Source organism: Sinocyclocheilus anshuiensis, unplaced genomic scaffold, assembly GCF_001515605.1.
Source record: "Sinocyclocheilus anshuiensis isolate Anshui unplaced genomic scaffold, SAMN03320099.WGS_v1.1 scaffold810, whole genome shotgun sequence".
Classification (NCBI taxonomy): domain Eukaryota; kingdom Metazoa; phylum Chordata; class Actinopteri; order Cypriniformes; family Cyprinidae; genus Sinocyclocheilus; species Sinocyclocheilus anshuiensis.
Genome location: NW_015542409.1, coordinates 666,682 through 683,291, shown reverse-complemented (window position 1 = coordinate 683,291; position 16,610 = coordinate 666,682). Strand labels below are relative to the sequence as shown.

Below are 16,610 nucleotides of genomic sequence, written 5' to 3'. Positions count from 1 at the left end.
GGACTTTGTAGAAAACGAAGCATTTGAGAGAGGCGGGGCATAGAGGACTGTACAGTATGTACAGTATTTTAAATATATTGTGTTTTTTGAACATTAAAGCATGTCAACATATTCTGTTACACCAAATACACAAAATAATGATCTTTAAAAAAAGCATTATGACCCCTTTAATTGAGAAGTAGAATTATTAATAGTGCTGTTATTGTTAACTAAAATCAAAACTATTTAAAAAAATTGCTTTCATTAATTGAAATAAATAAACATAATATAAATATCAGAAAATAAAAACTTGAATGAAAACTAGATATGTTGCTTTGGCAGCAAACTGAAATAAATAAGTTTAAAATAATAAAAATACTTAAAAAGGGCACATGACAAAATTAATACAACTTTAAAATATGAAAATAAAGATACATTTGAAATGTTAATAAACACTGTAATAGTATTTAAATAACATAATTTATTAATAATATTACAGTGGATATTCAGACAAATCTTTTTTTTTTTGTACCCGAATGGCATTTTTCTTCTTATTTTAATTAAAAATAATAATAATAAAAAATAAAAGTGTTAACCTTTTTAAGGTTGAGGGTTTTTTAAGTTTATGGTTAAAACAATAAAAACAATTAGCCAGTGGAGTAAGAAAAATAATATTCAAGATATATTCTCTAAAACATTTTATTATCATAAAATTGTCCTGGTAAATGTTGTTTTAGGATGTTTAGATATTTTACCTCAAAACAAGACAAAGATGCAGATTAGTTTGCACTTTTAAATACTTTGAAACAATAAACATATGTGAATCAGTCAATGTTTTAATGCAGCAGACATATTTTATACATACATTCTCAAAGCCAGAGGAAAGGATTTCATTTCCAAAGTAAATCAATTTAAGCCAATAAACTAAATGAAAGAATGCACAATTATGTTCTTAACCTTGAAAAAATATGTAAATTTTTTCATCAGCAGAATGTTTAAATTGGAGAGTTAAAAATTATTATTATTTGTTTTATTTTTTTGTACATCGGTAGTCTGTCCGGTTGTCCCCGTGCCACATCTGCTATGAAGAAGGCAAGGATGACCGGGGTTGAAATGCTCACAATCAAGCAGAGAGCAAGTAAAGGCATGTCATTTTTTATTATATAAATTACTAAAGAAATTACATTCATTTTACTTGCCATCAGTGGCATTTTTTACAGTGAATTTCCCAATGTTCCCTTCCAGGCATAGAAAATGATGAGGAGATTAAACAACTGGATGAGGAAATCAAAGACCTGAACGAATCGAACAATCAAGTAGAGTCAGACATGATAAAATTAAGGACTCAAGTAAGAGCAGTTGCCATCTATCACATAAGGCTTTGGCCATGTGTTCAGTCACAAAGATGCATTTGTCTCTCATTCTCCCTCCTCCCAGATCACCACCATGGAGACTAACCTGAAGTCCATCGAGGAGGAAAACAAGGCCATAGAGCAGCAGAATGACTCGCTGCTGCATGAGCTCGCCAACCTCAGCCAGTCCCTCATCAACAGTCTTGCCAACATCCAGCTTCCACACATGGTAAGAGCCAACAGACATGAGGCCTCACATGCACTCTTAAAAATAAAGCTTCCAAAACACTTATGCCATAGAAGAGCCATTTTGGGTTCCCTAAAGAACCTTTCAGTGAACAGTTCTTTTTTCTATATTTTAATAGCCTGAAGAACCTTTTTCCATAATAAAGAACCTTTTGTGGAACGGAAAGGTTCAATGGACGTTAAAGGTTCTTCATGGAGCCATTAATGCAGATATAGAACCTTTATTTTTAAGAGTGTAAGAGAGTAGTACAAAAGTCAGGATAAAAATGTTTCATAGTTACTTACAATCGTAAAAATCCGAATTAATTCAAAATAGTTATTGCATTTGTTAATATATCACCTACAGTACAATACATGTTTATCGGCTTAGAATAGACTGCCTCTTGTTGAAAGCCAGGGCCTGAGTCTGCATTTCAGACGCTATCAGTAGGGAAGAAAATCCGGTTTCTATTGTTTCTCCCATCTGCTTCTTTATGTCTGTTGTTGAGTTCCTCGCAGTTCCATATGCTTCTGTGCTGAGGTCACTCCCCTTTACTGACCATTGTAGACCAAACAACTGCTTTTCAGTTGAGTAACAACATGGCCGCTGTGGATCAGATTCTCCCACACGATCGAATAACATACACATTGAGCCAGGGCACGATTGGACAAGCCCCGTTCGAATGTGGCGGCCATGTTAGTAAACAACTGAAACACGTCGTCTTGAATATGGCTCCTGAATTCTCCACCCCCACTGTCGATGGATGCTATTTAGAGTGCGCACGAGGGGTCCTCAAGCTGCACTAACAGCAGACGACTGTTGCCTGTTCATGTGTCATGCCGCTCAAGCAGAACTTGGTTGTAAAGTCAAGTATGTCAGCTTTATTGAGACCACTGACCTCTGGCTTTTAGCCAGGCTAATAGTCTTTTCTCTACACCTCTCCCTTCTGTAGAAACCGATGCCACTGAAAGAGGCCCCTGTTAAAAATTACTGCTGTTTACAGATGCCCCAAAGAGTAAGAGATTCATTTTCCATAGTCTAACTTTATCCTTCTCCTCACTATCATTTTCCTCCCCCCTAGTCCTCCCCCTTTTGTAACACACAGTACGGTGTGTATGCATCACGAAGGTCCATAGAGTGTATCAGTGCCACACATATTGACATAATCCACTTCAGGGAATAGCGATAAGAAAGCTGGGGTTGCAATATGAGCCATATTTATTTTTGGTAGTAAACTCATGTTATTATCGTAAAACACATTATTTTATCAGGCACAGTGATGCTCATTGATATCTGTCTGCTATTCATGCCGATCTGTTTGATATCACTTGTGAATGCCAGTATTACCTACATACTCACGAGCATGAAACTCACACCAGTGCATGCATACATAATGTATGTGCATTAATTTTTTTGTTATCCATCAGATATATATTTTTAGAAACAGTATAGTAGTCTTACGCTTGATTTAGTGACCATTTTAATGTGATTGGTCAAGCCCTGCATTTCAAGAGATGTATTTTCTCTAAAACCCTAGCTTTTAATTAGCTTTAAAGGCAGTTTTGTGGGATCATTCCTCCCTAAATATATCCTGTTTCCCCTTCCCTTTCTGTCTTAAGCTTTGATTGTGTGTTTGATTGAACATATTACACTTGATGTGTTTTTTCGATCTCCAATGATCCCGATCTGTTCCACAGGAGCCGATGAACGAGCAAAACTTTGACACTTATGTGAGCACTTTGACAGATATGTACACTCACCAGGACCAGTACCAGAGCCCGGAGAACAAGGCCCTCTTGGAGAACATAAAGCAAGCGGTTCAAGGCATCCAAGTGTAGCTTTGTGACTGTAACGGGGTCATGTGATCAGAGCGTTAAGAAACAAAAGAAACCCATCATGTAAAAAGTATGGATAACTAGTATGATTTTTTTGCTGCTGTAATTTATTGTATTATTTGGCATTATTTATAATTCTGTTATGCTTTTGACAAAAAAAATACATAACTTATTTGTTGCCTTGCTTTAAGATGACGACTACCGATGGCAAATGTTTGGAGGACCATTCATGTTTTGTACATTTTTCATATGACCTGACATAATGTGATGTACTGTTTATAGCTGCTAATGTATGCACATTTTAGTGTATATGTATTTATTAATTGTAAACAAAAACCATCCATTATTTTAAATCTAAAGAGGTGCAGAGGGGATACATTGAGGGAATGTAAGGGCAATCAGCTTCAATCTGAGCTTCTCTTTATGGAGCTAATGGGAACTAATGTGCTGTGCAGGCTGTTCAATGGGTGTACAGTGGTACATTTTTGTGGTTCGATTTTGGGTACATTTTGTAAAAATATTGAGAAACGTTGTCTTTTGGTTCCGAAATCATATTTATAGTGGTCACTGTGGGCACTCTAATGCAGTATGTGTATTGTTTTTATTTTTGCTTGTTTGTTTTTTTTCTTCTTTTTTTCTCATTTTAATTCCCGAAATAGATGGAAAAATAGAAAAAAAAAATTGTGAATGCAAACATCATGACACGGAAACTCACTGGTGTAAATCCCAAGAAGTATTTCATAACTTTTCAAATATTTTCAAAGTCCATTCTCTAAATGTAATGCTGGTTGAGGCCAATAACTACAGAAAATTTCAAGAAGACAATCCAACATTAATTCTTAATTTAATGATCGTAAAATGTTAGTGGTAGTATGATAGAATATCAGCAATATATGATAACCAATCAATCATTTATTTAGATATGGGATGCAAAAGTTTGGGTATATGCAATTTCTTATTCTTACCATAGTAGAAAGCTGATGAATCTTTTTACTAAATGTAAAGTATTAAGTTTTATATAAATCTTTTAATACAGTCATGTTTTAGGGTTTAAACATGGGTGATCAAGTCCAAAAGGATGAATGCATTATGATTTCACATTTCTCATGTTCGATTTTGCACAGGGACACCTTTGTTTCCATGTTTTGGTGTTTTTATTTGTTTCGGGAGACCAAGGAGGTGCCCAGACGTTTGAATTGTGGAAAGTTTTTTTTCTTTTGAAGGAAGTAAATCTGTGTGAATGGTAGTTTATCAGTGTGCTGGATATACAGGGTTAATGTCACCACCCATACGACATTGTGTCATAGTAATGGAGCACTTGTCTTGTAGATTTTGTCCAAACAATCATGTAGAGATTCATCTGGTCACGAGTGCACAGCAAATATGACTATATCAGCAATGCAAGCTCATCATATTACAATTAGTGAACTCCAATCAATTATACAGTATTAAGAGAGGTCAGCTTGCCTTCTGTGGTAACCTGCGATTCACTTTCATCGCTCATTTTTTACGTTTCTGAGAAATCAGCGGCACTTTAAGCTTTAAGAATTATGGAAATTGAAGCAGGAAGCATTTTTGATAATTAGACGATGAAACGGCGTGGCACGGGTCTAGATTACAGTTGCGCGTGGGCAGTTTCGGTCGTTCAGAGGGTGGTTTACTGACACGACCAGTTCATATTGCTCCATAATATCTTAAGGACATGTACAGTCTGGGAACCCCCCTTTCATCTTTATTTAGTCAAAGCCCATTCAAAGCATCAAGCAAAGTCACAAATAGGGCTGATTTTAAAGTTGTTTGTATTTATCGAGCATGAGTCGAAACTGTCACGGTGATTTTTAGTGTGAAATGACTCTGGTTGTTGCTGTGATGCTCTACGTGGGGCTTTGCTTCAGAAATCTATGATTTTGTATTATTATTACGGCTAGCATTATGTTTTCCAAGAGCTCATGCAAATGGTGCTAGTCACTCTTATTTATCGTTCTGTAATATCCAGACATCTCTTCCCCAACCACAGCACATTTCTCTCTCCGAAAGCTTTGTGTATGCAGCTTATTTCCAAGATAGAAATGCTTTTAACACACTGATAGCAAAACACAATATCCTCTCATTCACTATCACAACTGATTTGACAGGAAAAGGGATTTTAAGCACAATTCCACTGCTCATTTTCAGTTGGCACATATTGTACTATCTACTTCAAAAGGTTATGTGTGACTATTTAACTAGAAAACTCTATCTATGGTGTCACATGCTTGAATGCAGAATACTTTTCTTATTAATAATTGTGAAATCATCAGGTTACAAGTTTCCATTTCAAATGGATTTTAATTAACCATTTTAAACCAGGATTTTTCTATTAAAAAATAAAGAAAGAAGCATAGCTTTCTTAATGTCTCTTGCTCTCTTCCTCTATCCAGCTCTTTAGCTATCTTTTTCTCTCTAGTTTTATTTTTCAACCACATGGCATGATTTCTGTTGGTATGACACTTTTTTTTGCTCTAAGTGTTTAAGATCACAAGTTGCAGTGATATTTCATTTTGAAAATGTGAAATTTGTACAATTTTTATCATGCTGGTGTTGACATCTCTTACTCAATAAAACTTGTGTTGCCACATTACATGTCCCTTTTATTCAACGTATGTTCGCAATTACTTTTTTTAAATTATGTTACATCATTATCTGATTTGCATCAAGGAGGTCTATATGATACCTGGAGTACAAAAAAAATGCATTCATCTCAGTGGCAGTTGCCTGGAAGTACAGTATGTGACCTGGAGGCTATCATCTTTGCTTATGGGCGTTCATGTCATGTGACTGACATGCGACAAAGGCAGCAGAGATAGAAAAATTAGACATTACAGTCCATTACAAAATAGCCCTGCAGAAATGATATGTTCCGCTTGCAAAACATCTACAATAAAATAATGAAATACTAAAGATTTTTATGATGCTTGGAAATGTGTTTATTTTGTCAGAATACTCAAATGCTTTTGAATAGCCCTTAATGACAAAACAGGCCCTTTACAATTATGATGATAGCCTACTAAACCAGTTAGATATCTTGTTAATTCTCTTACCATTGTGTAGCTATGTAGTCTAGCTATAATTAATAGTCATTGATATGGCATACCCTTAATAGAAATTTTATAGAAATAGAAATTAAAAATTACAACATTGGCATATATATAGGAGAGTAGACGGTAGGACCTACTACATAACAGGAATGACCCAAATATACTGTATAATTTTGCCCTCTTTTAGTTATAGTTATATAGTAAAATACAAAGGCATACTTTGTATTTTATGTTTTTGTGCTTTTTCAGAAATACAGATCTTTTTAAGTCAATTTGTTGATTTTTTGTCATGGAGAAAAAATGGAAGTAGTCACTGAAAACGTTTGACACGAACAATTAAATCTAACTACAGTTACTTCTACTTAGAAGTAAATTATAACTACGTTGAAGGCTTGACTCATGAATATTAATTAGAGAGCGTATCAAGATTGGCTCTGCAGTGAGCAGTACTTGTATCGAGACCCCGCAGGACAATCATCAAGCATCTTGACAATGACCTTTTTAATATTCATGAGCTAAGGGGAGCTCCAGGTCTAATAGGCCTACCTGCAGAGAGCTATCTGTTAGGATTCCCATTTGTCCTAATGGCAAGAGGGACTAACTGCCGAATCAGACAGAGCAGACAAATCTTGAACCGCCGGTTGTTTGAACATACTAAGTGTAGTAGCACAACTTCACAAGCATATGGTACCTCCATAATGAACCCATGTGTAATGCCGTGGACAGCCGCCAGGGTGCGCAGGTTTCCAGACTATACTATAGTCACATGACACGAACTGAAGATGTCTGCGACGGAGGAGGACACGGAACTCAGAGATCTACTGATCCAAAACTTGGAAAACAGCGGTGTTTTGAATAAAATTAAGGTATATTTCTGTCTGTTTTGAAACTATTTTTAAGTATTTATGAGGCTGCAGTAATCTCTGTCTCATATGGGACATATTTTATATTCTAAGCGCAATGTTTGTTAGCATAGCATAGTGATGCTAAAGTTGTTATGGGCAGCAAATGGACAGCAGCCACTGGTGTGACAACATTGAGTTATGACACTGCTCTCTTATAAAACCTGTTTTTCCTCATACCACTAAAGATGAGACCTGCAGTGTTATTGCTTATCTTGGCTGTATTAAAGCAAAGCATGTTTTCTAGTTAACAGGTGTTGGTTTATTTTATTTTGGTAAGGTGTTGTACTCACAGGTATTAAGGAAGTCATCTAAAATGATCAGGCCAGAAGTAATCTGGTTTAACCTGTAATATGATCATTGCCATTGATCATATGCTGTAGGCCTATTTGTACATAAAAGTGTTTCTCCGTTGACTCTGCAGTTTCAGTTACATATCTGTGGGTTGAGCTGTTCTGATCCACTGTATGAGTCTGTTTGGTGCTGTACTGTTATAAATATGGCTGAATAAAGGATAAATTAAGTGATGATAGGTCTCTTTTTTGGGGGGTTACAGGCGGAGCTACGTGCTGCTGTTTTTCTTGCCCTAGAAGAGCAGGACAAAGTTGAGGTAATTATAAATAGTTTTAATGTATTTTTTAAACAATTCATCATAAATTGTATATTTTGCTGATTAAATGCTGTTATGTTAACTGTATGTTTTTGCATGAGCATTATTTTACTTGTGCAAGATTCAGTGTGTCATCTAGATGTCAACTCTTTTGAATAGAATAAAACACCTCTTGTGAATGAAAACCTCAAAAAGTCCCTCAACACAAAGGATGGTAAGTATGAATTCCATAAAAAGGCCTTTCGTTGTTAGTTTTTTCCGTCTTGTTTTGATGCGATGATGACTTGGGTTGTAATACACTACACGCTTTTTAAAATCTGGAAAGATTTTAAAACACTAGGCATCATACAATTGCAAACTTGTTAATTGTATATATAGAAAAACTGGACATCGTACACTAAATGACTCTTTGCTAGGAGGTGCATGAGAAATTACAATATGTGTTCTAAAATCAACTCAAAATATGAAACATGTTAAATATTCTCTGAATGGATGGAATCGTAAAAAATCTGTGCCTATCATACACTACATGATTTTCTGTGAATTATTTTTTTTTTTTTATCTGATGTTTTGCTTGCATTTCTAAATGTTTGCTTTGGGAAATTTTTTCAGCATGTCTTGCTCTTCTTGCAGGTCGCTTGGTCGCAGGTCTTGTAACTGACTTCCTGCAAGTCTTTAATTTAGACTTCACCCTAGCTGTGTTTCAACCTGAAATTAGTACGGTATGTCAGTCAGTGTTATATAATATACAACGCTGTAAGTAATACACAGTTTGAAGCTGTCATTCAGAAATTCATGTAAATGTTTTTTGATTGATTGATTGATTGATTGATTGATTTGAATGTGCTTGCTATGCTATGTCCTCTGTGACCTCAAATCTCTTTCATCTGAACTAACGTACCGTACTATGTGTTATTCAGCTCAATGGGCTTGACAGTCGTGAAACTCTGTCTAAAGAGCTTGATATATCAGAAACAGAGGTGAATAAAAACACCCCTCTCCTGCTAGAGTTGGTGAAGAGGGGCCGGCATAAAGACAAGACCTCCGTTTTCACAGAGGTGAGCTTTGATGTTCTGCATTAAATGAATTCGTGTCTTTCAGATAGTATGACTCTTGTCTTTCTTTTCTCAGGGAGAACGGTTGATTGAGAGAACTTTTCCCAAGGTACTTTACCACCACCGCTGGCTGGCTCAGGCCCAGTCCATGTTATCTGGCTAGATATCTCTGTAACCTGATTTTGCACCCACACGTACAGTAAGCACAGGTGGGGTTGATGCACTCTCAGGAACAGCTCCAGTCACAGACTAGTAATAGTGCTAACCCACTTATTTCACTTGTGGTTGGAGAGCACATCTCGGGTTGATTCGTATCACCAGTTTACCCACACATCACAAACCCCAGGCGAATTATTCAGGTCACACAAGGGAAGGATGATGTAAATGAACATCTTTAAGTGGTGCTGCAAAAAAGGTTTTCCTGTTAAGATACTTGTGCAAAACAAGCTTGTCCTACTTCTAGACATTTTGTCTTGTTTTGTGGGCACCTTACGTGCATTTGTTTAATCAAGCCTGTAGCACTGCATGACTGCTGTCATGTCAGATGAGACTTCAAATGCTGAAGTTTCATAGTTGAACATTGATATCCTGTCTTGTTTGTAAGTGCACAAGCTGAGCACACGTGTCTCAAACATGTGATTTATATGACAATTTTGTATTTAAAAAAATGTATCTTAAATTAATCAAGGGATTTTAAATAATAAAGGATTTTATGATTTTATTCTGAGCGTAATCTGCAGTGATTGTAGTAATGTTTGTGAATGGTTTTTAGGAATTGTTGCCCCGTCAAATTGCTGATGCCCGCAAAAAATTTGACAGTCATGACAAGGTAACTTTTTTTATTATTGCTTTTTTATTATTGATTAAATAATAATTAATGCAATATACCATATAATATATAATTGTAAATATTAAAATACGGCTATTTTGAAATGAATATTCATTAGTTATTTTCTTATACTTATTAATTGTATTATTATTTTGATCATAAATCATTATAATTATTATATAATAATAAATTGGTAATTAATAACCAAATGATTAGTTAAATATAAAAAAACCCTTTGAGTAATTTATATCTTTTGATTTGACTTTACAGAACAGAAGTGGTGAGATCAACAGAGAAGCCGTTATTGGCATTTTCGCTGATCTTTTTCCCCAGTTCAGCAGGTTTGTTTCAGCATTGTGGACTTTGAATGCCACGAACTCTAGGAAATGTCTGAATTTACTGGTACCGAAACCCTCATTTATGTAATGACTGAAAGTGTTTACATCTTCCCACATTGTTGGTTTGCTCTTCTATAATCATGTCTGGTTGAGGTTCATGATGCTGTGGTCATGGTCTTTCTCATGACTTGGGAACAGTGTGTATTTCTGCCAGTGGTGGACGAAGTACACAAATCAAGTACTTGAGTAAAAGTACAGATACGTATAATAAAATATTACTCCAGTAAAAGTACTCCTTTTTCAATTTTACTCGAGTGAAAGTACAAAAGTACTCGATTTTTTATGTACTTAAGTAAAAAAGTACTGATAGATAGATTTTGCAATTTTATATAGGCTACTTAATGTAATTTTAGCCCATATTTTTTATAATCCTACTGCTCAAAATACCTGGGATTTTCCCAAAATAACCACTATATGGAGTCAAGATATATTTTTTTTGTTGGATATGGACTACGTTGACGAGAGTGATGTAATAATGTTCACTGTGAAGCTTACACTGCGCAGTACCTAAGAGAAATTTGACCATCTGATTTTCACCAGTAAGAAAAAAGTGTTTTAAAGCTTCTCAATTTAGCACCATCAAGCTCGTTAGCTAGACAGTTAGCATCAGCTAACATTATTGACTTATTTTCAACATGGTTATGAATAAACATTTATATTTGTCTACTGGCTAGTTGATCCAGATACATAGTAACTTGCTATGTGTGCTGACAAACAATATAAAAACAGATGTCACATAGGGCTAAATGGGTAGCATTTTAATAAAACTGTTAATATTACGGCAGCGATGAATATGAACGTGCATGAGTTATTTTATTTAGTCTGTTATTTTAATGTTTCAGGTTTTTTTTACCTAAAACATAGAGAAACTGATGTTGATGTGTCTGCATTCGCATTTCAGTGGGCTTAAATAGATCCCCCTTTACAGCAGATTTAGTTCACAAACAACTGACAGCTTTGACCTAAATATTACTTTTAACAGCATCAGACGCGCGCGCGCTCACAAGATCTCCCGGTTCTTACTTGTGAATTTAGTTCACTGGAGACTCGCACTAAACTGTTCATTTGAATCAGTGAGTGGTCGACTCGAGAACAGCTGCAATTGGTTCATTCCATAGACTGTATAGGGTTCATTCTAATTCGTGAATGAATCGTTTGGTGCGATTTGCGAACTGATTTAAAAGGTTAATTGAAAAGAATCAGTTCGTTCTTGTATCAGACATCGCTTCTGCGTGTCAGAGCACGTGATATATTATAAGGCGGAACGATATGTTTTATGAAATGTAGTGAAGTAAAAAGTATGATCTTATGCTTTGGAATGTAGTGAAGTAAAAGTAAAAGTTACTCAAAATAAAACTACTCCAGTAAAGTACAGATACTTGAAAAATGTACTTAAGTACAGTAACGAAGTAAAACTACTCCGTTACTGTCCACTACTGATTTCTGCACACAAACCAGAATAAAGGTCTCCTAACAAAAGATAATTTTTAAAGGTCAGTTGATTGTGCTTAATGCACTGTAGCTTTAGCCATTTTGGTTGCAGTTACTGTGAATGGCCACATATTTCATTAATATGTTTGTTTTTTATCTGCAAATAAAAAGAAACATGCTGGACAGTTACGTCACTGAGGAATTTAGAGCCAAAGGCAAGGACACACGCAATAGTAAGTCTCTGTGATCTTGTTTAGTTTTCAATCATTTAGGGATGCAAATTGTATGTCTGGTAAACTTGTCATTCACTGACAAACTGCAGTAGTTGCTAATAACATTTTGTCTTCCACTTCTTTTTTTATTCTTTCTTAACATTACGTAGCTGTAGACTTTCAGGACTTCCTGGGAATGTACAAATGCTTTTTCACTCAGTGTCGAAGTGTGGTGAGCAACCTTGAACACATTCTGATTTCTTTTAGCACTCCCTTTTTTTGATTTCAGTAATGAGGCCTGTAATATCGTTTACAGGTTACCAGTGACAGTAGCGATGCACTTTACTCCTCAAGTAAAACTACTGAAGATAAAATAATTTCGTTTTCCGCCAGCAAGGTAAACTGACTTCCTGTCTTTCTTTGTTTGTTTCTCTGTCTCTGCTTATCTTTCTCTCACACACACACACACTTTCCTCTCACCTTCTGTCAAGATTATAATCTCTGATCATTTTTTGTATATCAGATATGAGTTACTTTTTGTCATGTCTAATAGTCTATATTTCATCTTATCTGTAAACCACAAAGCCACAGCTGGCTTTTGTTGGCCTGTTTACATGCAAAACCTGCAATATGTTACTAAAAATGTATGTTTTATAGCATGCACAATTTTCATCCGTTCTAATTTCATTTCATCCAGCTCCTTAAATTGAACCCCAGAGCATCATTACTTTTTATGAATAGAAGATATGTGGTGTAGTTTTGGGTAGGTGTGTTTCCTGCTTTTGATTTATCTGCATATCTTATATCGTGGGTTATATCTTAGATGGTGGATGATACACAGTAGTAATTTCATGTAGTCATTGTAGTTTGACTCACAAATGAGGAAGGGGTTTTACCAAAGTGTAGGCAGTAGGTTCCTATGACCTGCACAGAATGTATTGTCCCAGAACAAAATGATTGTTTTAAATTTAGCTGCTTATATTATGCACATACCTATGCCTTCATAAAATTTATAAGAACAGATCATCATTCATTTATAAGAAATATATTTATGAATTATTTGACAGTCATTCACTATATTTATTCCACATACCATACCATTGGGAATTTCAAACATTTAATCATTTTAAATTTATGGGAATTTTCATACAACCAAATGATTATTTTAGATGAAGATGCTTATATGTACATTTTCTTTTTTTAAGAATTCAAATTTTGTTTATTATGGCCCTCGATGAACAAAACAATTCATTCTTAAAGTAATTCCATCTTCCCATGTTTCTCAAAATTACGTTAAATGACATTTATTCATCATATTTGTTTTCTACATAATATACCATTAGGAAGGTCAAACAGACAATTTTGATTAAAATTGTCCAAATCTTTATGAAAGTTCTTTGAATAGACATTACTCCATGTATCAGATCACTAAATTTTGCGTGCATTTTTGTTGCATGCAGTAGTTGTTTTTGTGTGTTTGTATTACTATAACAGTTCCTCCCTTCGTTGTTTTGCATATGTTTTCATTTTGTTCACTCCATCCATATCCGTGTACGATTTAGTGAGGGTAGCATGTCATTGTTGTAAAAGGGAAGCTGATGGCTGTATTCTGGTGCTCAGATACCCAGGTATCAAGGATTTGTTAAGCACAGTTCAGCGCAGGAAGAAAAGGCTGACCCAAAGGTAAAGCACACGTGCGTCGGCTCTGATACAGGAGCTTTTGATCAGCTCAACCATGTGGCTTCCTATATATCTCATAAATGATTCATAAATGGGTGGTGTCTATACACATTTGGCTGTTATTAGGTTTGTGCTCCTTCCCATTACTGTTATCACACGTGCAAGTGGAAGTTCATGTCCCAAGACAAAATTCCTGAGATGCAAAAACCGCTTGTATGTGTAACGGTGCTAAACGTAGCCCATGGTTGAATTGGAACCATCTTAGCACTTGATATAGTAAACTGGCTATTGCAGAGCAGATTTAAGCTAATACACAATACAGATGAGATCAGTCTTTTCAAAAAGATTTAGAGCAAAGATGCTGACCAGGCTTCTTCTAATCACCCAGTACTTCTGTGAAAATAAATGAATTAACACTTACTAACACCTTTTTATCAACTAGATTCAGCATGTATCATCTAACCTCTTGTTTTTGGATAGATATGTATACTACTTCTGAAACATTTCATCTCAAGTAAAACCTTTCTTTTGAAAATCGTCCTGTAAGTAATAGATCGATTTGTGAGTGGGTTGTATGACGCAGCATTTTTCTGAACGTGGGCCAGTTTCAAAATGGGCTTTTTAACAACCTACTGTTCTTGTAACTTATGTCAGATGTTCTTTGCTTTTAATCTTTTAACCATCTACTCAAAGGAATTCCCAGATAAATTTTACTTGAGAATGTCATGTTTTAAAACCACTTGGGCCAAAGGGAACTTATTTTTCTTTGATTTGTAGTATGTTCTTGTTCATTATGGCACCTCACTTTCGTACACATAAGTTCATCTAAAATGGGCAGCTGTTGGTTCCAAGCTGAATCGTACATGCAGTCAGTTTACATGAACATAACACATGATGCTTATTGTTCATGTTGATTGCATCAGATGAAATATGTCGCTTGTGGCCTTGTGATGGTATTAGAGTATGTTGATAATATTGTGACTTTCCCATAGGCCGGAGACAGAAGACCTGGTGAACCACTGGGGTCTCAGAAGAACAGAGGGTCTGTTCAAGTGTCTGAAGGGACAGAGGAGGGATTGGGTGATGGGAAAAACCTTCCCACCCCACTGAGGAGAGCACTGGAGTTTAGCCTGGAGGATGAGGATGAAGGAGACTCGTTCTTTGATGATCCTCTTCCTAAACCTCAGAAGACCTATGGCTGGTAAGAAATCATCAAATATGGTTTCTCTTGTGGACCGTTAACACTGAAAAAGTAACAGGAAGTCATTTTTTTGACACAAGTGACAAACTGTTGGTATCGAGGACTAGGCATGTCACTTAAAAATAAAATGTAGTAATAAATGAATAGAAAAAAATCAAATAAATAAATAAAATAATTGTTTAATTAAAAAAAACACAGAAGTGTAAATATATAAATCACTGCCTAAATCGCAAATAACAGTGACAGTGTTTATTTAATTCATGTTTAAAATGTTAGTTAAATGCCACAATAAAATACTACAAAAATGTACATTTATACAAATATTCCCAAGTGTGAATTGTTTAATGGTATGTTTTTTTTTTTCATTTAAATGCAGAAAGAAAATCATTTAGCAAAGGGATAAAGAAAAGCAATTTGTAAATTGTAATATGTGTGTGTGTGTGTGTGTGTGTATATATATATATATATATATATATATATATATATATAAATGAAAATAAAAATGAGAGTTTTAGCACATTTACCACAGTCCTAGTTTGACTTTCATTGTGGCAGCAGATTTCCATTCAGAGCTTTGAAAAAGAACCGTTTCAGTTCCCACATTTTCTACTGAGACTAAAAGAGCAAATAAAAATGAAATCATCTAAACCACTGGCACCTTTGATTGTAATTTCAGAAGCATAGATCTGGGCTCTTCATGTTTTTGAAGCACATAACTAGTTCATTTTTTACTGTTTAAATATGACAGGCATCCCCCCTTAAGTCATAGTTATAAATAAAGGCCTTAAATAACTGCTCTAAGATAAAATACAGAGAAGTGCTTTTATTTTTCTGACCTGTAATCTTCTCCTTTTCACTGTTATCTCTTAATGCTGCACGTGAAAACAGTGGTTTGTCTTCAGCAGATAAGCCTTATTCAGGGCAGAGGCATTCTGAAAAAAGCTATAGTCAGAAAGAGTAAGTACTTCCTGTTTTCTGAGTGTATTCGCATTTTGCTATGATTTTGACTGACACATTAAAGGTAGATTTTGGAGCTTTGTTGTATGTTGCACCTTGTCCCTCTTTTGCTTTTTGATCCTACCACTCTCTTTTTCTCCCTCCCTCTTTCTGTAACTGTGTCTGTGCTCTGTATGTGTTTTCCCCCTCGTGAGAAGTCAGCACTGGCAGAGGGAAGGGAGCCTGTCAGGGCGATCCTTATCCCAAATGAGGAGGGGCACTAGCCTCAATGAGTGAGTGTGCATGGAGTGATCACACTGCCATTCAAGCCCACTGCATCCATCTTAACCCATGGGTGCAAAATCAGGCTGTTTACTCCCATTGGGGCTGTTCATGTTCATACAGCAGCAGAATACTGTGGTCAGTCCAGTTTTACAGTTAACTACCTTTGCATTCACACACAGTACAGTTATAAACCAGAGTAACAGTTGCATTCAGTAACTGAACTGGCTCCCTTAAATTTTCAAGACTCAGCCACATTTTAGAAAAGAGATTAAATAATGTTGCGTTTAATAAATTATGTCTACCATATGTCTATGTTCAGTGTTATGAACATAGCCATTTTTCATAATTAATTTCATCACTTTCATTGCAAGTGTTGATTGCAGCTAGGGCTTGACATTGTTCGCACAGACAATATATATTCATTATTTTTCAATTAATTATTTTTATGTATGTATAGAATGTTATGAAATAAATATTTCATTTTATCATTATTTTCGTTACTATCATTATTTTTATTGTTTTCATTATTTTTCACAATCTATTTTTTTTAGCTGTTGATTCAAGGGATGATAGAAACTAATAAAAAAAATTAAGAATCATAA

At 35.3% G+C, this 16,610-nt stretch overlaps 2 protein-coding genes across 10 annotated transcripts in view; both read left to right on the top strand.

Annotated features, from left to right (window-relative positions):
* LOC107693230 (myelin transcription factor 1-like protein) overlaps window positions 1-6,002 on the top strand; it is a 61,028-nt gene extending 55,026 nt beyond the window's left edge. Inside the window, exons 20-24 of the mRNA XM_016492532.1 lie at window positions 1,032-1,123; window positions 1,225-1,328; window positions 1,417-1,560; window positions 2,510-2,572; window positions 3,255-6,002. Of these exons, the coding sequence (XP_016348018.1) occupies window positions 1,032-1,123; window positions 1,225-1,328; window positions 1,417-1,560; window positions 2,510-2,572; window positions 3,255-3,395 (544 nt within the window). The 3' untranslated portion in view covers window positions 3,396-6,002. The remainder of the gene's footprint in view (window positions 1-1,031; window positions 1,124-1,224; window positions 1,329-1,416; window positions 1,561-2,509; window positions 2,573-3,254) is intronic.
* Window positions 6,003-7,209: 1,207 nt separating this feature from the next.
* The window catches only part of LOC107693227 (FGFR1 oncogene partner-like), a 12,454-nt gene continuing 3,053 nt past the window's right edge, over window positions 7,210-16,610 (top strand). For 2 of the 9 annotated variants that reach the window (XM_016492530.1, XM_016492528.1), the window contains exons 1-13: window positions 7,210-7,335; window positions 7,928-7,981; window positions 8,141-8,195; window positions 8,615-8,703; window positions 8,902-9,039; window positions 9,113-9,145; window positions 9,809-9,865; window positions 10,136-10,206; window positions 11,866-11,927; window positions 12,077-12,138; window positions 12,223-12,303; window positions 13,527-13,589; window positions 14,579-14,787. In XM_016492530.1, the coding sequence (XP_016348016.1) occupies window positions 7,252-7,335; window positions 7,928-7,981; window positions 8,141-8,195; window positions 8,615-8,703; window positions 8,902-9,039; window positions 9,113-9,145; window positions 9,809-9,865; window positions 10,136-10,206; window positions 11,866-11,927; window positions 12,077-12,138; window positions 12,223-12,303; window positions 13,527-13,589; window positions 14,579-14,787 (1,058 nt within the window). In that variant the 5' untranslated portion in view covers window positions 7,210-7,251. Of the gene's footprint in view, window positions 7,336-7,927; window positions 7,982-8,140; window positions 8,196-8,614; window positions 8,704-8,901; window positions 9,040-9,112; window positions 9,146-9,808; window positions 9,866-10,135; window positions 10,207-11,865; window positions 11,928-12,076; window positions 12,139-12,222; window positions 12,304-13,526; window positions 13,590-14,578; window positions 14,788-15,675; window positions 15,745-15,938; window positions 16,017-16,610 lie in introns of all 9 variants that reach the window. The other 7 variants (XM_016492523.1, XM_016492522.1, XM_016492524.1 and 4 more) reach the window with 7 other exon arrangements.